The 20,500-nt window shown below is 53.7% G+C and overlaps 2 protein-coding genes across 2 annotated transcripts; both read right to left on the bottom strand.

Annotated features, from left to right (window-relative positions):
• Positions 1-117: 117 nt before the first annotated feature.
• On the bottom strand, positions 118-7,127 carry MOV10 (Mov10 RNA helicase). Its single transcript, XM_086765556.1, has 22 exons — positions 6,947-7,127; positions 5,831-5,927; positions 5,576-5,709; positions 5,246-5,484; positions 4,926-5,166; positions 4,565-4,687; positions 4,305-4,458; positions 4,071-4,225; positions 3,771-3,947; positions 3,547-3,694; positions 3,295-3,456; positions 3,097-3,200; positions 2,796-2,893; positions 2,587-2,706; positions 2,398-2,500; positions 2,128-2,251; positions 1,865-2,056; positions 1,651-1,725; positions 1,431-1,556; positions 1,205-1,293; positions 899-1,020; positions 118-661 (listed from the first exon to the last, which is right to left on the bottom strand). Exons 1-21 carry the CDS (start codon positions 7,078-7,080, stop codon positions 906-908), a joined length of 2,910 nt encoding a protein of 969 aa, XP_086621682.1. The 5' UTR covers positions 7,081-7,127; the 3' UTR covers positions 118-661; positions 899-905.
• A 2,678-nt stretch (positions 7,128-9,805) lies between these two features.
• CAPZA1 (capping actin protein of muscle Z-line subunit alpha 1) lies at positions 9,806-20,417 on the bottom strand. The gene is made up of 10 exons (XM_086765933.1): positions 20,337-20,417; positions 15,969-16,032; positions 15,590-15,641; positions 14,703-14,766; positions 13,648-13,854; positions 13,151-13,230; positions 12,623-12,701; positions 12,057-12,128; positions 11,376-11,438; positions 9,806-10,821 (listed from the first exon to the last, which is right to left on the bottom strand). The coding sequence occupies exons 1-10, from the start codon at positions 20,373-20,375 to the stop codon at positions 10,681-10,683; spliced, it is 861 nt and encodes a 286-aa protein (XP_086622059.1). The 5' UTR covers positions 20,376-20,417; the 3' UTR covers positions 9,806-10,680.
• Positions 20,418-20,500: the final 83 nt, after the last annotated feature.

The following is a 20,500-nucleotide window of genomic DNA, read 5'->3' as shown; positions in this document are numbered from 1 at the left end:
GGGCACTGCGGTCGCTGCTGGTGCCATCCCTCTGTGACCGCCCCGGAGCAGGGCTGCAGCCAACCCGTCCCTGCTCTGGCAGCCCCAGCTGCGGTGGCAGGCCCAGGACTCAATACACCATTTTTCTCTAAATGTTTATTCCAAGGAAAGAAAGAGAAGCGTGCCTGCGCGGCCGTGCCAGCTCTCGGGCCAGGCAGCTGCCCGGGGAGGAAGCCCAGCTGCCCTGCACCCGGCCGGGTCCCTGCTGCTGCGTGAGCCCCGGGCACCCACCGCAGCAGCGCCAAGCTCCCAGTGCCGCCCTTCGGAGGCCAGGCTCTGGCTTAGGCCATTCACTGACCGGTGAGGCCAGTCACGGAGATTGGCTTTCCACGGCTCTGTCAAAAACTTTAAAATGGAGAGTGGTCCCAGTCCAGTGCTGGCGCAGTCCCGCTCTGCGAGGGGAGGCGGCAGCCCCGCGGTGTGTGCTGGGGCTCTCGGCTGGCAGTGAAGGTCGGCCGGACCCCCTTGCCCGGCAGGCTCAGCCCCATCTGCGCAGGGATGCACGGCGCGCTGAGCACCCCGGGGCTGAGGCCAGGGAGCAGGCGGCTGCGGCAGGCCGGGGGCAGGCTGTGAGGGGTGCTGGAGCTCCACGGGGCTTCTCCTCCTTCCCCAGGTGGGTTTCCTGCAGAGAAACCCTGTGCAGAGCTGGCCCCTGATGCGGAGGGGACAGGCAACCCCCAAGCAATAGCCTGTCCTGAGCCCTGTCATGCTGCGGTGGGAGCATCCCAGCGCCCCTCGCACACACGAAGCCGTGCCCCGGCTCGGCCCCGGCTGTGCTGCTGCCGCAGGGTGCTGGTGCAGCACGTCCGCGCTGCTGCGGCCCCTCACCCGACTCCTCGCAGCTCCCAGCACCGCTCACCCGATCGCTAGTTGCTGAGGTGCAGCGCATGGAGGTCGGCGGCGAGGCCGTCCTCCGCCGGGCTCTCCTCCTCATAGGGGCAGCCGGTATAGCCGCCCTCCTCCCTGCAGTACCTGAGGAACCTGCGGGCGCAGAACAGGGGGAGCATGGGCAGGGGGTGGCACTGGCCTCCCGCCGGCAATGGCCTCACCGCCAGCAATGGCCTCGTCGCCTCGGTAGCGCTGGCACGGCCAGGCACTGGCGGCAGGCGGCAGGGAGGGGCGGAAGGCACTGGCACCGTCTGTGGAGGGGCGGGCGTGGGCTCACCTCTGCCAGTGGTGGTCCTTGCTGAGCACGGCCGGGTTCCCCACCACGATCAGCAGAGCCTTGGCCCTGGTGATGGCCACGTTGAGCCTCTGAAGAGAGGAGAGTGAGGGCTTTATCCCGCAGCAGTGCGTGGGGAGTGTTCCCCTCCTCAGCCCCCCTGAGCGAGGGCAGCACTGGTGCGGGGCACTGAGGGGAGCTGGGGGTGTCGAGGGAGAGGGCACAGCACCTTGGGGTTCTTGAGGAAGCCCAGCTTGAAGGTCTGGTCAAGCTGGAGGTACTCGCTGCAGCTGCGCACGGTGGAGATGAGGATGATGCGCCGCTCCTGGCCCTGGAACTCCTCCACGGACCCCACCTGGGGGGGGGACAGCAGGTGAGGGGCTGGGGCTGGCAGGGCTCCTGCGCCCGCAGCAGGGTGGGCTCCTCTCGCCCCGCGCCCAGCGCCGTACCTTCAGCAGGCCGATGTCCGGCAGCCTGCGCAGGACGGGGTCCAGGGAGGTGATGGCTTTGCGGATCTTCTCCACCTGCGGGGAGGAGGGCAGCGCGGTCCAGCCCCCGCGGAGCCGTCCCCGCCTGCCAGCCCCCGTGCCGCCCATCCGTCCCAGGGCCCGGCCCCGGGGGAGGTCTCTGCCCGCCCCCCGCCTGCAGAGCCGTGCCCCTCACCTGCTTCCTGTAGGGAGAGATGATCCCGACCTCCCGGGGCGGGACGCTGGGGCAGCCCCCCTTGCCCCGGCTCTGCAGCAGCTTCTTCAGGTAGTGCACCAGCACCTCGATCTCGGCCGTGTTGAAGAACGAGGGGCTCTTGGCCTCCCTCCGGTCCTCCCCGCAGACCCCGTGGAAGATGATGGGGAAGCCCTGGGGAGGAGAGCGTTGGGCTCCGCTCCGCCCGCGGCTCCCCCCGGCCTCCTCCCTGCTGCCCCCCTCACTTTTTTGGGGAGCTCCTCCCAGGCACAATACAGGCTGCGGACGTCGAGCTCGTCGCTCTCGCAGGCCTTCAGCTCGCTGTCGTAGAAGAGCTCGTTGGGGATCCTGAGGATGGCCTCGTGGGACCTGGCAGAGGCAGGACGGTGTCCCGTCTCCTGTCTCCCGCACCGTACGAGGCTCTGCGGAGCCGCAGCCCGGGGTGCACGCGCTGCACCGAGCCGCGCGGAGCAGAGCAGCCCTGTCGCTGCCCGTGCCCACCCCCGTGCCCCCACCTGTAGTTCCAGAGCAGTTTGGTGACGAACTGCGGGTTGTATCCTCCGCTCGACTTCTTGTACAGGGAGTTGTGCAGCATCAGCCTCTCCAGCAGCGAGGTGCCTGCGCCCAGCGAGACCCCGTGGCTCCCGCAAGGTGCCAGCAGCCCCCCGTGTGCCGGCAGCGCTCCCAGCCCTCTCCCCGCTCACCCAAGCCGTGCTCGATGGCCAGCGGCGACCGCAGGACGGGGCCCAGCTGCTGGGGGTCTCCTGCCAGCACCAGCTGCCCCCCGTTGGGGTTGGTCTTCTCATCCATGGCAGCCAGGAGCCCTGGGCAGAGGGAGAGCTCAGTGGGGCCAGGGGGTCCCCAGGCCACGCGGAGACGCTGCTCCCTGAGACGGCAGCCGGGCGCCCCTCACCTGCAATGGCGACCACGCTCTCGGGCTCTACCGCCTGGCCGCACTCGTCGATGAAGACATGGGAGAAAAATCCTGAGGGGAAGTTGGCCGACACCAGCCTGGGGGAGAAATGAAGTGAGGCTGCCTCGGCATCCCCCCAGCTGGCTGTCCATCCTCCCCTCGCCCTCCCGCGGAGGAGGGGTTCCCCCGACCACCCACCCTCCTCCACACCCCCTCCCTGCTGCACCCAGCGGGGCTGCTCTCACAGGGCAGCCCCCAGCCCGCCCGCCATGGGTGGTGGGACAGTCCCCGGCCCTCCGACCTTCCCGCTGTCACCAGTGTGGTGATGAGGATCCGGTAGCGCCCCAGCTGCTCCTTGCTTGGGTACACGTAGCAGCTCTTCTCATCGTCCCAGTTGCAGCAGGGCTGGAATGTGGATGTTCAGTGGGATCCTGCTCTCCTGGGGGGCCGCCAGCCAGGCCGTGCCGCGGGGTGCCGGGACGGGGGGACAGGGACGTACCCTGATATCAGCGGGCACCTCCTGGTAGTTCCTGGAGCTGGCGATGAGCCTGTAGATGTCCCGGGGGGCGATGTCCTTGATGAGGCGCTGGCACAGCAGGTCTGTGGCGCTGTTGGAGGGGGCGCAGGCCAAGATCCGGGCGTCCTTAAAGCACGTCCACACCTGGGTGGGGGGAGAGGGTGGCAGCATTGAGCCCCATGGGCTGGGGTGGGCAGCGATGCTCGGGACTGGACCCAGCCATCGGCCGCTCACCTGCTTGATGGCTTCCACCAGAGTGACTGTCTTGCCAGTGCCGGGGGGGCCGAAGACGAGGTACGGGGCTGGCCTGGACATCCCTGTCACGATGTGCGTCACAGCTCTGCACTGCTCCTCGTTGGCCTGCAGCTTGCGGTCAAACCACCTGCGGGAGCAGCGGCTGAGCGTGCCGGGCCCCCGTTCCCACCCGCCCCCTCCCGCCCCGCAGCGCGGGGACTCACCGGGGCTGGAAGGGGCCTGAGAAGAGGGACTTGTGGCAGGAGGCGGTGGGGAAGAGGAGGCTGGACAAGCTGCGCTGCATGGCCAGGGCTGCAGCCCGGTGCTGGACCTGCAGCGGCAGTCGGCTGAAGGTGAAGGTCACATCGAATCTCAGGTTGTTCACAAACTTCTTCTGCAGCCTGGGAAGGAGAGGCGTGAGCAGGGCACGGGGACGCTCCCCGACACCTCGTCCCGGCCCTTCCCGGCCTGCACCTGGCCTTCGGTGCGTCCGAGCGGGGCTGCCGGGGCCGGACACCACTCACTTGGAGGAGAAGCCCAGCCTGACCTTCTCCAGCTCCACGCCGTGCACGTAGCCCTTGTACTGGACGAGCGGGGAGTGGTCCCGCTCGCTGCTCAGGTGGGCAAAGAGGTGGTCCCCCTTCAGCACGGACGGGCGGTTCTCAGCCACGCCGGGCACCTGTGCCGAACGGCTGCTGTGACGCCGGGCATCCCCGGAGCCCCAGCAGCCCTCCCGCCCCCAGGCTCCCCCTACGCACGTCGAGGACCAGCATCCCCCTGTCCTGCACCATAGGCACGTCCTGCATGTCGTAGCGCCGGATGTCCACCTCCATCTGGATCTCCTCCAGGTGCAGCAGCAGCTGGAACTTCTGCTGGTAGTTGCCAGCCTGCAGAGGGGCCTCCAGCAGCGACCTGCGGGCAGCGGGGACATCACCATGCCCCGGGGATGCCTCGGCCAAGGGGCAGCGGGTGGGAGGCACGGGGCCAGGTGGCGTTGCCCCCACCCCTCGGCACTCACCGCATGGCAGCCCAGCTGGAGCTGGCACTGGCGTTGGGTCCGAGCAGGATGGTGTCCTTGAGGCTCTTTGGGTACTGGTAGGTGCCCAGAGGGATTTCCCTCTCCAGGTCATTTTTCAGGAAGCTGGGCAGAAGGGACAGTGGTGCCACAGGGACCGCAGGGCTGGGCTACCCCAAGCTGCAACCCCCGTGCCCTCAGCAAGCAGAGTGTCCCCAGCCCCACTGTCTCCAGCCATGGCACGGGGATGAAGCACTGCCCCAGGGCGCCGGGCAGCCGGGTCCAAGGAGCCCAGCCTTGTCCCAGCTGGAGAACAGGCTGAGACCACGTGTGCAGGATGGCAGCAGGCAACCCTGCCACATACCTGTCGGGGGGGATGCCTTCCTCGGTGATGACAGTGACGGGGCGCTGGAGGCTGGCCTGGTAGGGCTGGAAAGGCGCCGAGGGCCCCAGGTCCTTGGCCAGCTGGCTCTCGGCGACGGCAGCGATGCAGCGCCCAATGCTGAAGGGCTCATCTGGCTCCTTGGTGAACTCGAAGACCACCACGGCGCGGAAGTACCCGTTGCAGGCGGTCAGGCACCGCACCTGGAGGGGGTACGTGCCACCTGCGAGGCAAAGGGGCGAGAGCTGGGTCCTGCATCACCTCTGGCCGGGCAGGGCACGGGGCAGGGGAGGGGGCCCTACCTGGGTGCAGCAGCAGGGACTGGCCCTGTGTCGCCCCTTGCTCATCCGCGAATGAGAGCTCCCGGGACTGCTGGCGCGGCTGGCACTGCCGCAGTGTCACTGCCTCTGTCCCGTGGTTCTGCACCAGGATGGTGACCGTGCGGGGCTCACCGGGCACCACCGGGAAGCGGATCTGCCCGTTGCCCTGGTCATGCTCCGAGACGATCTCTACCCCGTGCTTCCCGCGGATGAACTCAGCCCTGCGGGAAGGGAGGGTCAGGCTTTCCCAGGCGGGTGGGGGTCCTCGGGGCCATGGCAGGGCAGGTGTGGGTGGGGTGCTGCCGCTCATACCACTTCTTGGCGCGGCTCTGCGGCACTTGCGGGCCGGAGCTGGGCTGCTGGCTTGAGGCAGACGCGGATGCCGACGCCTCTGTGTTTGTTCTGGGTCTCCGGTACTGGTCTGCCACCACCACGCGCCTCTTCACCTGCGAGGAGCAGCCAGCATCAGGGTGGCCCGTGGTCCTGCTGGGGGCCGGGGGCTCCTGTGGAGCCAGTCCCGCTGGACGCAGGAGCCGCTGCGCTGCCCCAGCCCGAGGCCTCCCTCACCTTTTTGAAGTGCACCAACTCCCCATGCACATGGGCCCGGTGGGTCACCCTCAGAGCATACAAGACGCAGGAGAAGCTGGGCATTTTTGTATCGGTCCTGCACAGGCGAGAGAGGTTTCTGCGTGGGACAGAGCAGGGCTGGGCTGCCAGGGGCGCAGGCAGCTGAGAGGAGGCGAGGGGGAAGGGAGGGTCGAGCAGGGCACAGAGGCTGGGGTGAGGGGCACTTGGTGACTCCTTTCTGCACCAGGAGAGCGAGAAGCACGGGGGCTTTTCGCTGGCCCCACGCAAATCTTGCATCCCTGCAGGATGCTCCAGCAGCTCTATGCTGTGGCAGGGCCCTTCCAGCTGTGCCATGGCCATTCCAGCTGCGCCATGGCCATTCCAGCTGTGCCACTGCATTGCTGTCTGGCCATGCAGGCCCTGTCCCAGCTGGCACGCAGGTGACAGCGGGGCAGGGACATATCCCTGTGCCCAGATCCCTCAGGGGCTGAGGGGGTGCAGACGCGGGCTCCTCCGCAGCGCTCCAGGCAGCGATGCCTCCTCCTGTGCCCCGGGGCGCGTCCCGCAGCCTGCGGTGGGCTGAACCCCAGCTTTGCCAATGATTAACAGCGGTCACGCTGCACGGGGGCCAGCATGACCAGTGTCACTGGGGTGAGGTGGGGAGTGTGGCGGGCAGCGGGTGCAGAGGCCGTGCCCAGGCGGCTGCCAGGGGGTCCCTACAGCCGGGGAGCATCCCAGCAGGGCTGTGGCGAGATGGAGGGGCTGGCGGACACACAGGGCTGGTGGCCAGGGAGGCAGCTGTGCCACGCACTGCGTGCAGGGCCCAGAGGGACACGGGCTGTCCCAGCAACGCCGCTGTGTCCTCTGCGCCTGGAGAGAACGGAGCCCCGCATTTGAACTTAACTGGTCCGGGGGTCTCCAAGCTGCTGGGAAAGCACACTCTCCTCTGTCCCAGCCCTGAGCGACACCCTCACACCCAGCTCCCGGCCGGAGCTGGCTTGGCCCCTGCACGACGCCCCAGCGATGCCGGCCGGGGACAAGCGATGCCGGCCGGGGACGAGTGACGCCGGCCGGGGGAAGGGGCGACGCCGGCCCGGGCTGGCCGAGGGCTCTCACCTGCCCCGGAACTCCTGGCTGTAGATGCTCCGCAGCGCGTCCCGTCGGTTCTCCTGCTCCCGGCTCGTGTCCCGCAGGAACTGCACGAACTGATCCCCGCACCGCCTGGCCTCCGCCACGCTGAACCGCGGCATGGCCGATCCGAGCCGAGCTGTGCCGTGCCGAGTCGGGCTGAGGTGTGCCGAGCTGTGCCAGGCTGCGCAGGGCTGGGCTGGGCTGGGCCGGGGCTGGCCCCGCGGGGAGAAACGAAAGCGAAAGGGGCCGAGCGCACAGCGGACCCGCCCGCCCGGGACTGAGGGGGGGTCGATTGCGGGGGGGGGGCGGCCCCCGCCCGGCGCCTCTGTCCCCGCACCCCGCAGCCCCCCGTGTCCACTCGGGGGGAGCCTGGCCGGGGTCCCGCGCCCCGCACAGGGTCCCGGCGGCAGGAAGCGCCCCGGCTGCGTGCTGAGGGGCGGGAGTGGCCCGGGGACCCCGGCGGGCACATCCCCCTCGCAGGGCCACCCCAGAAGTGTCGGCCTGGCCCGTGTGCCCACAGAGGGGTCGCAGGGCCAGGGGAATCCGAGCTGTCCTGGGTCAAGGGTCTGGGGGGGGTCCGATTGTCCCCGGAGCAGGGAGCAGAGGCTGCCAGCCCACCGCCCGGGCCCCCAGCCCCCAGTCCCGGCACGGGCTGTCCCCGGGGGGAGGGCAGAGGCCTCCAGCCCACCTCCCGGGTGGCTGTCAGGGCAGGAGCGGGGCCCAGGTGTGTTGCATCACTGCACCCATGGGTGAGGGGCGAGAGCTCGCAGGGCTGCTCCATAAATTGGGCAGCAGCAGCAGCAGGAGCTGTTTTTTTTGCCTCTGCTTTCCTGTGCTTTCATGCTCCAGCCTGCCTACTGAGGATGGTGACCCCTGACCCACTTCTGTAACAGGGCTTAACACCCTGGCACTGCTCGTGGTGCTGCTCAAGCCTCGCCTGTGCCCCAGGGATGTTGGGGTAAGTCTGCTGCTTCTCCCATCTTAGCCCGGGCGGCTTGTCCTCTGGCCCAAGCCCTGCTGATGGCCTGTGCTCTGGAGGCGGCTGGTGGGATGTTGTGGTGCAGGGCTGCTTGCGGCAGGGCTCTGAGGCTTGAAAAATGGGGGTCTTGCCTTTGGAGAAGTTGCTTGTGAGTCTTTCTGTTGCGTGTTGTGGGCGGAACCCTTAAGCTTTGCTCTTGCAGATAGGAAAGCTCTTTCCATGGGGGCTGGCAGGACCCCTCCTGCAGCGCTGGGCCAGCTTTGCCTTCCCTGGCTTGGTCAGGCTGCAGTGCCTGCTCGCTGTGACTCACCCGGGGTCGGGCTTTGACTTTAGCTCACTTGAACGGAGCCAGCCCAGGATATACGTTGCTCTGGAGCTGGCTGCAGTCTCTGAGACCTCTGGTCTCCAGCAGGCAGTGGCTGACGGCTTTAGGGACTTGAACACCTCTGGGCGTGTGTCGCCGCTGGGCTGGCCCTTGCTTAGTGCCCAGGCGGGTGAGTCACGCCAAGCGCTGCTTTTCCAAGGAAGAGACAGGAGCTGGGACTGCTGAGCCCGCGGTAGAGAAGGCTGGTGGGGGAGAAAGGCGGAGAGGCAGGCGGCGAATGAGTTGGCCTAACGGAAGATTAGCTAACAATTTGCAGAAGGACAAAGAGATAGAAACTGTTTTAAGGCTGGAACAAGCGGCCGTGAGCTACTTGCAGTGTAACTGACCCCGGGGCGGGAAAAGGCTAGCCTTGAGGCAGATAAAAGCTCCCTTGTGTGCACAGCCTTATCTCGGGCCCTGCTTCAGCGTCACATTCTTGGAATTGCTGCAGTGCTTGTCTGGATGGGACCACAGCCACAGACCACAGCACCTTAGGTGCTCATCCACACAACCTTTCATCTCCTCTGGGCGCTGCAGCGGGGAGGAAACCCTTTCCACAAACACCCACTGGCAGCAGCGCCGTCCTTGAGCAGCTCTTTGCACAGCAGCGCGCAAATCCTGCGGCAGTCTTGTTTTGTCCAGCGTGCCCAGCCTGGGACGCGGCCGGCAGCCAGCCGTCCACAAGCTGAGAAGAGGTAGGGAGGTGTTACAGTAAGGGAGAGGCGATCAGGGCAATAACCTTGCCTGCTGGGTTTTCCCCAAGGTGAAGTGCTTCATTAGTGACTCTTTTTTTTCTTTTAATGTGAAAGTTGTTGGACCTCCAGCTCCCTGGTCTGCGTACCAGGGTGGGAGCTTTGCCTGTGGGTTTGCAAGCGACACCACCCCTGCTTTCAGGCTGTTGCCTGTGGATCTGCGCTCATCAGGAGCTAGCAGAAGCGAGACCATGAAAGAACAGACACACGTGGCTTTAAAACAAAGGCTGGTGTATTTCTACCAGGCTGTTCGGTACAGAGGATGCCTGTAGGATGAATGGTCAGTCTCAACAGCACATACAAACATATTTTTATCTAGACAGAACTTCTCACAAAGGATAGACATGCTTGTTTTGTGGCATTACTGTGCAAAACCCGAAGTGTAATGCACGGGCAGTCCCATCCCTGTCTCCCCAACTCCCTTCTCTGTGTTGACAGGAAGACACTGGCTGGTTCAAACACCAGAACCTGCGAGAAGGGCCAGTGACAACCAAGTGCCAACAAAGCAAAGCGAGTTCACCAAAGGGGATTCATTTTGCAGTGAACCTGTGCTCTGAGTTCTCACTGAGAAAGGCATACATGTGCCCCTTCAACCTCCCCTTAACAGAAACAGGTAGGACTGCTCTTTTAATTTCACAGGAGAAAAAGAAGTAACAGAGAAAGCATTCAGAGAGCAATGAATAGATTAATACTGGTATACCCTTTAAGTAAGAGAGGAAACTGGCCGTAACTGAGACAAAATGGAAAGGTTTTCTCTCACTTTGGTGCAAGTTTATTTATTTTGTACACTATCCATCCATACACCTGTGATACAAATTCTAAGAACCTGCCACAAAGCATTAAAGCACAACATACCTATTATTCTGTAGACATTTGCATTTTTAATCACCACCCAGCCTACATGGATCAGCACTGATTCAACACAGGAACTTGTAGTTCTGTAAAAATGCAGGTGTCCGATAACCGTACATACAGGAGGGAGGGGAGAGCAAGAACGTTCACTTTTACAGAACATGGCTCAAACCTTCAGATTAAAAAAGAAAAAAAAAAGTACGTCCCTGGAAGAGCTGGCTGGGTAGGGATTTCCATAAAGGATCTTGTAAACTCATTTTATATAGTAAAATCTAAGCCTGCAGGGTTTCTGCGTTGTGGAGGTCAGTAACAAGGATACGTGAAGACTCGCTGTCTTTTGCATTTATTACATCTTGCAGCATAGCGCCTTCAGCTGTTGGCAGATCTGACAAACTTACTGGAGTACCTGGAGTGCTGCATATGGGTGAAGGGAACGCTCTGCACCCTCAGCTCTATTTGTAATAGGGCTTTTCCAGCTAGGAAGTTTTCCAACCAGTACCATCAGTGATTGAAAACAGCTATACTTCTGAACCATGAAAGTGGGTTAATCAAAATGACCGATCAGTAAACGCAGTCACAACAGGAAGTTTATGTGGCAGGAAACACAAAACACACAGACAATGCTATTTGTTCCACAGTTCTCTCTGAGGCTAGAAAACCTGTTAACTTTGAAAGCCCTAGAAAAACGCTGCACTGGTTTAGAAACCATCTACTTGGCATGGGACCACATCTGTTTTTTGCACACAAACGTTTCACAAATCTTTTTTCCGCATTAAGCGTTCTGCATTTCTTTGCCAATCTTGTAGCTGAGGATTTTGTTCCAGTCGATCTTGGTGCGGGTGACGGGTAGCTGCCGGCGCAAGGCTTTGAAAGTGGTGTCTGACATAGTCTGGTAGTTTTCACTGATTGCTGTCTGCAGGGGCAAGTAGATTCAGTTACGGCAGTAGTAAGATACTCTGAGAAAGCACGACTCGGTGTTGAAGCCACAAGACCCTTTCTACAAGGCGAAGGCACACTACTAACTAAACTAATAACGCAGTCACCAGTGTGTGTGCAAGCGAAAGGGATTCTGTTAAACTCCCCTGTGAATGCAGCAGTGTCTCCTTAGGAGTTTCACTGACTTATCTGAATCGCGTGTCCTTGCACACAGACTGGGACAATGTAAAAAGTTGTCGCACTGATTTCCTCTTCAGCATTTTTAACTGTCACAAGAGGAAAACATTTAGACCTACCCACTCCCCTTCCACGCTTGTTTCAGGCATCATCTGTAACCCTTTAAAATAACTACACAGCAAACTTGATTATTAATTACACATAGCTTTACTCTGGCCCTTTTCTAAGTAATTCTTACAGTCAATACCAGATTCAGCCAGAAACAGAGTTAGAGCTCAGTTTCCCACGTTTCCATTAACTGTAAATGGAGACTGATATGATTAATTGTGTTTATTTAACAACCACTAATCTTACCTGGTACTCATTTTCTGCATTTTCTATTATCTTAATAAATTCCTTAGCTGTCTGGACATCACTCTACAAAGGAGAAAAATAATTTTTTCTATGTTTAAGCGCAACTTATAACAGTTAAACAATAGATTTCTTCTCAAAAGATAGCCTGAGTATAGATGAAGGGGATAACATCAGCAGCTTCCGCCCCGTGTTTGTCGCTCGCTAAGGCTGTCTCAGGGAGGCTCGAGATAGAGGCACACGCTGGCCAAGGCTTGTGCTACGAACTGAACGGGACTGCACCCTAGTGAGCAAAAGCAAAGTAGATCTTCATGGTATAGATTAGAGATTTTGTGACTGTTGCTCCCTCTACTGTACTACAGGACTTCTTATTTTCCCTTAGTACACTGCTCTTACTGTTTGTTTCCCTCGCGTGTAGATAGAAAAGCATATTCTGTTCTCTCAAAGCTGATCTCATGAGCTTCAGTTAACAACAGACTGTCCTTTCTAATACAGTCCAGCCTTAAGCAATTGAGAATCTGGTTTTCCCATATAACTCTAAACACTACAGCTACGCTGCGTAGTCACCCTAAAATTACACAACGTTAAAGTCAGGAGAATGTAGTCATAGCACTGTATGCTTCAGGAGATGCTTACGAAATAACACAGTTGCTTTATCTTAAAAATACCTTTCAGCATACTTACTGAAACTTGTACAGAGTCCTGGATATCTTTATGACTAACCAGCTGAACATTGCCATCCTCATAATAATGAACCTGAACAAGAGACAAAAGGCAGGTTATCATTAACACTCATTTTAGAATCCCTAGAGCCCCCAAATGCTACCAGAATGGCACAACACCACTGTTGTGCCAGTCTTCTCTGCTTACGTGGAGACTAAAAGCAGGATGGATTTTCTAAAAGGTTTCATTCTTTGTCAAGACTGTTCAAGATTATGTTAATGCAGTAAACGCCTAGAGTTGAAATAAGAGCAATTATAAAGAATTCACGGTATAGGTTTTAGCCCTATCAAGTGAAGCAGACTTGGAGGCATATAGGGCAATGCTATATAATAAACCACAGGCCAGATTGTAGACTATATCCAAAACACTAGTTTTAAGAATTAATGTCTTGAATTGTTTAGTTTAATAGCATCTTGACCTGAGAAGGACAACCCGGCTGTATTTCAGCATCGCATTCGGAGCCAAATGCGTTAGTGTAAGGGAAGCACAATGCAGCTTCTCCATTGCTGCCAGAAAAAGTGACCCACCTGGATCTTGAGCACTGCAGCCACCTGAGCTGTTGGTGGTGTGATGGTAAACTTCCACTCCGATCGCCAACGACCGTTCCTAAAAATAATCAAATAATGAAAACTGTGTATCCAAAAAGCTCTAACAACAAGAAGAACCAAATTAACAAGAGCAAGTTGTTTCTGCTGTCATCTTATGACCAATATTACAGTGCCTTACGTGGTACTGAATTAAATTTGTGAAGCACAGCTGAATACCATGCAGCTTCAGCACAGACTGGCTCCAGTGTACTTGTGCTCTGGAATATGTAAGGGGGTATCTATCCAACCCTGCTAATGCCCTCCTCTCTAGATAGGTCACTGAGCTAGGCTGAAGGCTTTAGGGAAATGCCAAGGGGGCTGCAAGGAAAACAGGCTACAGAAAGAGAAGCAGCACTTCTTGGGAAGCCCAAGACTACTTGCCCTTCAGACTGTGTCAGAAGGCACAAAGGATGGGTTGGTTTGAGGACTACTGAAGGAAGAAAATACACTGTGTTGAAATAGTCTTACCAGAAGTTTTTGGGCTGGAACTGGTGGCTCTCAATACAGGCAATAATTGTCTGCTGCCCATCTATAGATTTACCATAAACCTGTATTTAGGAAAAACAGTTAAAAAGGCCCAAGAGCTGAGGAAAGCCATTCTTAATTTCTGTTCCTGGCAGCATTGTGGAGGCTTGCTATTGTGGTATCTCACTGGGAACACGTACCACTAATTACGTTGTCCGACACCTCCACTCGCACGTATGTGCAAAGAACGCCTCTTTTTTATTAACTGCAGGTGTTAAGGTGCTTGGCAGTCACAACAATGAAAAATAAGGTCTAGTACATCTTTCCCACTGTGTGCACACCAAGATATCTGCCCCCTCTTTGGAGCTTGTTATTCCAAAGCTAGCAAAAATGCTACTGAGGATGGAGAATTCAAACACCACCGCCCAGCATGAGGTCCACTCAAGGTACTGACTGACACAGAGCAATGAACTTTCATTGAAACAAGACGGATACTCAACAGTACAGAAGCCATTGGGGTAATGATCTTTCACATAAGCTCTCAGTGCACTGTCACAGGCATCTCTCCATTGTTTTAAAGCTGATTCTGTGTCCTCAGGCTGGGGGTCACTTGCTTCTTTCCTTAAATGATCAAACTTAAAAGAAAGTTTGTTTCTCGGGTCTAAAAATCTGCCATTGCCCAGATCACCGTGTTCTGTGATTAAGACCTGTAAAAGAAGTTGAAATTAAGATACACTTATGCTGCTGTAAACGTGCTGTTTGCATTTCTTCCAATTTGAATAGATTCTTTCATTGAGCTATAATCTCACATAAAGAAACACAGATTTTCAGTAATAATTTCAGCTAAGAGTAGTTGCAGCGAGGCTGAGTACTGTAACTTGTCAAAGCTATTTCCATAGACAGGCCTCTTAGAAATATCTGCCTGCCATGAACGGATCTGGGACACCAGAAAAGCTAGGTCAGTACTTGGCTCAGAGACCAGAACAGACGGGCACGCGAGCTTTCTGTCGTCTGTAGGACTTGCTGCTTGTTCTCAAAAAAAAAAAAAAAGGTCTTGCTGTCATAGACTGGATAGTATTAGATTGGTACAATCAACGATACAATATGGTTTTAGGGTAACTGAGAATGGATTAAAAATACAGAAAATGAACGAGAAAAAAACCCCCAAACCTAAAAACCCTATAAAGAATCTACTACTGATTGTCAGCAGAAACTGTTAGCAGGCAGCAACATAAGGAGTTGTAAGTGAGCTTTAAATAAACAATAATCTTTAATCATTCACACTCGTAAGTAGAATTCCAATGATTTCAGCATGAAGCTTTACTTACGGAACAATGAATTAGAGCTACTAGGTAGTACCAGACAATACTTTAAGAGAACATTTCACCTATGCTGCTTCTACAAGAACAGAAGTTTGGTAATATAATGGTGTGTAGGGGAAGGAAAGGTGATAACTTGTGAGCAGAATGAAACTAGTCAAGATCTTGATGAAACAACACCTTGTTTTTGCACAGCATAGTAATACAAACCTCAAATGTAAAAACTTTTCTCTTACCTGATCATCATACCCCTCTATCTTCACTGGAGTGAACTGATCCATGTTATACTGTGCAAATGCACTGTTAGGAATTAAAAGAACATGAACTTTAGCTGTACGTGAACATTTATTTTGACATGTAAGTACACGGTGTCATTTTTACCACAGAAAATTTCAACTTAACTTGGCAAATAATGCACACAAGCACTCTTGAAGGATTTTTCAATACCTTTTAGTGACAATAGCTATAAAACCCCAGGTTTATTTAGTGATGACCAGGAAAGCACAGAGTTCAAAAGTAGAACAGCAGGCAGCCTGGGGGAATGAGCAAGCCAAGGCAAAACAGGAACACCCCAGCTACAATTTAGAAGCAGCAAGGTACACAAATGAGTAGACTAATATTACAACAATTTTCTTATGTAAAGACCTGCTGACTGACATGTCACCTAGCTTGAAGTAATATCTTAGCATCAAAAAGCTTGTATGCATAACCTTTAAGCACCTTCTGATGAGCCTGTGCACATAAACAAGACATTTTGAAAGCTTTTGTTTTTTTTGAGGGCAGTTCTTCTTCTTAACTTTGGCTAAGGATTACTCAGGATTTCAAGCTTCACTTGCTTTACAAATAATGCTTCAACAAGATCAGACGTTCCTGCTACAGCAGAGTTAAACCTTTTGGCAGGATGCCTTCCTGTCAGTTTTATACAGCCTCTATAAATTCCAGCGTAGGGCTTTTAAAAACAATCATCAGTACCTTTCATTATGCATTTTGTGGGGGGATAAGGAATTACAGAAGATTGCTCTCAGTACAACAAATGGCTTCCTTTGTCGCAGAACGACGGGTGTAAGAAAACATAGGCATCTCTGATGGTAACTTGACTTGTGTTTGCAATGTGAATACTTACTGTGCTGCTCCTTCCCTGAGAAGATTATCATTGTTAAGCAATAACCGGACATCTGGAGAAGAGAGAGTTCAGGTAGGTGATTGGATTTTTTGATCAAGTGTTTCTCTTTATGCATTTCAATTTCTACTACGCAAATGCAAACATGAAAATGATTAAATCGTTTCATTAAGCATATGTAGTCACAGAATGACAGCATGCTTTTCCCTCACCACTTCTTAACCTTAAAAGCATAGAATCACAGAATAGTTAAGGCTGGAAGGGACCTTTAAAGGTCATTTAGTCCAACCAAAAAAGCAGTATATCATCACACAGCCTTAGACTCTTTTAACAGATGAAACCTGAAAAAACCACCACTGATCATTTTTCCTTATTTACTTACCATTGAATACTTCATTAAATTCTCCAGGGGGTGCATGAGTGATGAATTTTGCAGCTATACGCACCTGCAATGAAGCAGAAAAGTAATTAAACTAAAGGCAAAAGATAAATTATGGAGTTCATACATACTGCAACCTACTCCGAAGCAATTCACCAACAAAACCAACTCTGACAGTGACAGGCAGTGCCAGATTTAGGGAGAAATCTGGGCATGCATTGCAAAAACTGAAAAGTCAGTCTCGTAAGGTTTGTTTTTTTTTTTTTTTTTTTTTAGTGTAACTGAGAAGAATTCCAAATCTGCTCAGGAAGAAGTGCAAACTTCACATGGGCACCTGTAAAAAATGTGACCTGTTCAACCTGCATAGTACTAACCTACTTAAAGAATATGAACGCTGGCTGGCCACTCATACACTAATACAGTCCAGCCTTAAGCAATTGAGAATCTGGGTTTCCCATATAACTTTAAACACTGTCTCTTCCTGATCATTGCCAGTAATCAGAAACCTAAATGCCAAGGTATATAAAGAGTAAGAAACCACTGCAGGAAAGGGGCACTGCAACTAGACTGGGACCTACGGCACAACCACGCAGCTACGCGGTGTCTGACGTACAATGCAGGACACCCTGATGCTGCTGATGACTGGGTGAAGGAGATGCCGCTGCTTCACAGCAAACTGTGCGGAGGATGAGAGGCTGATTCCTCTAGAAACGGAGGAGTAAATCAATTCCACCAGCTGCCATGAGACTGCTTCCTGAGTTAATTACACCTCACGGACTTTGAAAAGCCACTGATGTGCTCAGGGTGCAGAAGGTGGTGTGGTCATACAACGTAAAAAGCTACCAACTGACAGAAATGGGGGAGGTGATGGGAAGTGCCAGAAAAAACCCGAGGAGTCAGAGCCTCCAGATGAAACCACACAAATTTCAGCAGGTGGTGGGTTTTTGTTTGTTTGTTTTCTTGATCCTCTAACGCTGCTCTAGTCACTGCTAACCCTCAGCAGCAGCAGACACACCACCTGTGCTATTCTTGGCACTTTACTCCTTTTATCATGTAGCATTTTACTGGAAAATGTACTGTAGTCCAGCCACAAAGTGTCACAGTAACGGAAGAACTAACGCGCATGTATCACACGAGTGATACAATAAATAACTGAAACGGCCAACTGAAAGGAAAATACCTGAATGTCTGCAAACTTTGAAGCTGAAAAAGAAAAACCTATTCTCTTCTAAAAGGTAACAAAACAGCACTGTGTTCTGAAATGCAATATACATGTCTTGCACTGTTAGAATTTAGGTGGTCTAGGTATTGATTCCGTTGAAACCAGTAAAAGTTTATGGTTTCCATAATCAAATCTTTTATGGCTTTCATAGGACCAAAGGGAATAGAATCATCTTGGAAGTCCTGAAACAGGAAATGTCACAAAATTAAACCTCGCCCTTAGAACAGTAAAAACATCATATTTCTTCCAGTAAGCACAGCTAACAAAGCCGCGCAATAAGCCTTTCTTGCTCAACCAGACATTTATTGAAGATGACCGCAGAACAGTGCTCATTACAGCTCCAATTACTTTTTCTACTTTTCATTCTGAGCAGTAAAACAAAGGAGTGTGCATCCAACTTTTTCAGCTGAATTATTGCCAGAGCTGGAAATAACTTGCTTTTCTCAACAGCATTCCCCGTTTTAATTAGAAATGGTACTGTTTGTCACATAATGGTTTAAAGCAAGCTATGAAAGGAAATCAAACACCTTTCCAAACAAAGGGTATATCTCCTTATCCCAACAGTATCAAGTAACAACTCTGCCTTGACTGGACTGAGCTTCAGATAAAAATAGATCATTTTCCAAGTTAGCATTTTTTTTTTTTAAATCTTTATGTCTTAAGTAATCGTGCAACATAAATTAAAAACTAAAAAGTCAGTAACTTGTGTAATTGATAAATACAGTATGTCAAACCATTTTCTCCTAATTTTCTGCATTTAGATAAGGTTGGTAAGTATGTAGCAATCCTAAAATGTAGCTCTGTCTGAAAATGTCCGCTATTTAAAGAATCGCAAATATCGCTGCCATAATGTTGTTAAGACTTCACTATCAGAACCTGGATGGTGATGAAGATAACTTAGCAGTAATTAACGGGACTCTGCTGCTTTATATCCTCCGTGGGCTTTGCTGAGAGCCAGCTCTGAACGGCTGAAAGATTCCTGAAATGACAGCGTGTACCGTTCCACAAAAGCGCAAGTGTAAGCGCCAGCACAGGCCTATCAGAGCTATCAGAAACAGGCTGAGGAGTAATTCGTTCTAGATGTCAAGCGTCTGAACCGCTGTTCGGTGTTGGAGTCGATTTGTTTCAAAGTGGTGTCAGCACAGTGGCAGGATGTCCCTCTGCAGAAGCAAGAAAACAAGACTTTCTGCCAACGGACCCACTTCCTGGCCACCGCTGCCATTTCTGGTAGCTCTGCAACACGCTAGCAGAGTGAACTTCCTGCTTCTGAAATAGGGAGTGTCTGAGGGGGAAGCTGCTCACCCGTTAGTTTAAGCTGGCAAAACGGCATCAAATGAACGCCAGCAGACAACAGGGTACATTGCAGCAGGCCTAAAACTAACATGCATCCCGTGGCTTACCTAAAATACGCCTACTGAGAACAAAGAGGTGAGGCTGGGGGAGGATGGAATGAATTAATTTTGTTCCTTGTTGATTTTTTTTTTTATTGTTGTTTCTTTGCTTTATTTTAAAGCACTGGTAAACTCAGACTTAAAAAAAGGAAACGTATATAAAAGTTCCAGACCAATCGAAATGGTCATAAAAAGGATACTATAGTAAATCTTTGCTCTGTGTTTCTTTTTCAGATCCTCGCTTAAGATTATCCTTTTCTACCCGTGCTAGGCATGGAGCTACTTGAAATTCAACGTGGTTTGCCTGAGCTGGGACACGAAGTAGAATTTCAGCTCCAACTTCAAGCAAAATCCCATCTACTCCGCCAAAAAATTACAGGGCAACGGGCCTCTTCTTGAAGGACAAGCCTTCCCTGCAAGTGCTTTGAAAGAACTGCAGGTTTCAGGTGAATACAGTGGGAAGAGGGGAAAAAAAAAAAAAATCGCCCCGTGACCCCATGTTCCTTGCAACACATTCTCTCATTCCCAGACTAAGTGGCTAGCCTAGGTGTAAGTGTGTGAGCAGGGGCCCTAGTTCTACCTCTAGCTCTTTAAAGACTTGCTGGGTTACCAAGGGCAACTTACTTCACCTCCTTACCCTCAAACCTGCACCACCATAACCCTCAATATGACAGAGCTTCAGTTTTGTTTTCATCTTCACATCAAACGCAATGACAACTTCAATTTTAGCAGTTAAAATGAAATTCAGCCAAACGACATCGGGTAACATATTTTATACACCCCTGGATAGGTTTCAGGTATGTGCTAAAGACCATACAGATTCTGCTCTGAAATACTTATTTCAAATAATGCTCATGTCATCTAAAACATTAACTGAAGGATGAATTGTGCCTTTAAAGGTCTGCCGGCTTGTTTCACAATGACTGTCACTGTAATGAAGCTGAAAGCAGCAATTTAAAGGAAAAATGAAAGCAGGCTCCAGACTTGTAGGATCCTTGAAGATCTATCAGCCTTAATACCCCACTCCAGAATGCTAAGAAACAAAGCAAAAAGCCACAAGTAATATTTTTATGATGTAAGGAAGAGTAATGGTGGATTTATTAACTACTGTTTGTAGGTAACTAGTGTTAGCTGGCAGAAAAGGTGACCTCTTAATTTGTTATATAAAACTCAGTACTGCTTGTAAAACTGTAATTTCCCCACATTCCTATGCAAGAGGAACAATCTGTTCACTTTTCCCTTTCCTAAAATAAATATTGCTCTATTTGCTTCTGCTTTGTCCATTCCATTCAGTATAACTCGTGGGACCTACATCAGTTACTACCAGCAGCTGTGGCAAGCACAAACCGTGAAGCCATGCTCTGAGGGCTCTCGAGTTCTGAAACTGAATGGGTGTCACAGCGGCTTATAGACACGCTGCTAACTCTGTTGGTCTGGGAAAAGAAAGCTCAAGAGCAGAAAATATATTTTCATGCACAAAGCCGCGCCGCGGCAGCGCGGCTGCACCCAGACAATAAGGAAATGGAAAAGCAAAGCGCTGCGCTGATACGTGACCGCTGGTCCCCGGCCGGCTGGGCCTCTCACCCGGGCAGCGGCGGCCCGGCCGGTCTCGGGGACCCGCCCGCCTCGAGGCAGCGGGAAGCCGGGCCGCAGACCGGCCCGCCGGCACCGGGCGAGCCTCCCCGCCTCCCTCCTTCCGCTGCCGTGCCGCGGGGCAGCGGTGCCGGCCCGCCAGCGGAGGGGCGGCCCCCTCCCTACCTTCTCCTCATCCGACACCCGGTCCTCGAAGTCGGCCATTTTGGCAGCTGTGGGCGCGGCCCCGCGCGGAGCATGCCGGGAGCGCCGGGCTGTGCGCCGGCGCCGGGCTGCGCCGGAAGCGCGTCCCGCGCCATTTTGGCTGAGGGCAGGGGCCGCGCTGCGGC

Source organism: Chlamydotis macqueenii, chromosome 23 (assembly GCF_036417535.1).
Source record: "Chlamydotis macqueenii isolate bChlMac1 chromosome 23, bChlMac1.mat, whole genome shotgun sequence".
Classification (NCBI taxonomy): domain Eukaryota; kingdom Metazoa; phylum Chordata; class Aves; order Otidiformes; family Otididae; genus Chlamydotis; species Chlamydotis macqueenii.
The sequence above is the reverse complement of the archived record's forward strand: the minus strand, read 5'-3'. Positions and strand labels throughout refer to the sequence as shown.

Excerpts from the sequence above, each read along its gene's own strand:
- MOV10 (XM_086765556.1), bottom strand. The coding sequence starts at position 7,080 with ATGCCGCGGTTCAGCGTGGCGGAGGCCAGGCGGTGCGGGGATCAGTTC. Across the intron at positions 5,485-5,575 it reads CAGAGCCGCGCCAAGAAGTG|GGCTGAGTTCATCCGCGGGA; the intron begins GTATGAGCGGCA and ends CCCTTCCCGCAG. Across the intron at positions 2,252-2,397 it reads AAACTGCTCTGGAACTACAG|GTCCCACGAGGCCATCCTCA; the intron begins GTGGGGGCACGG and ends TGCCTCTGCCAG.
- CAPZA1 (XM_086765933.1), bottom strand. The coding sequence starts at position 20,375 with ATGGCCGACTTCGAGGACCGGGTGTCGGATGAGGAGAAG. Across the intron at positions 14,767-15,589 it reads CTCAGGGAAGGAGCAGCACA|TGCATTTGCACAGTATAACA; the intron begins GTAAGTATTCAC and ends AATTCCTAACAG. Across the intron at positions 12,129-12,622 it reads CTGCAGTGCTCAAGATCCAG|GTTCATTATTATGAGGATGG; the intron begins GTGGGTCACTTT and ends TCTCTTGTTCAG.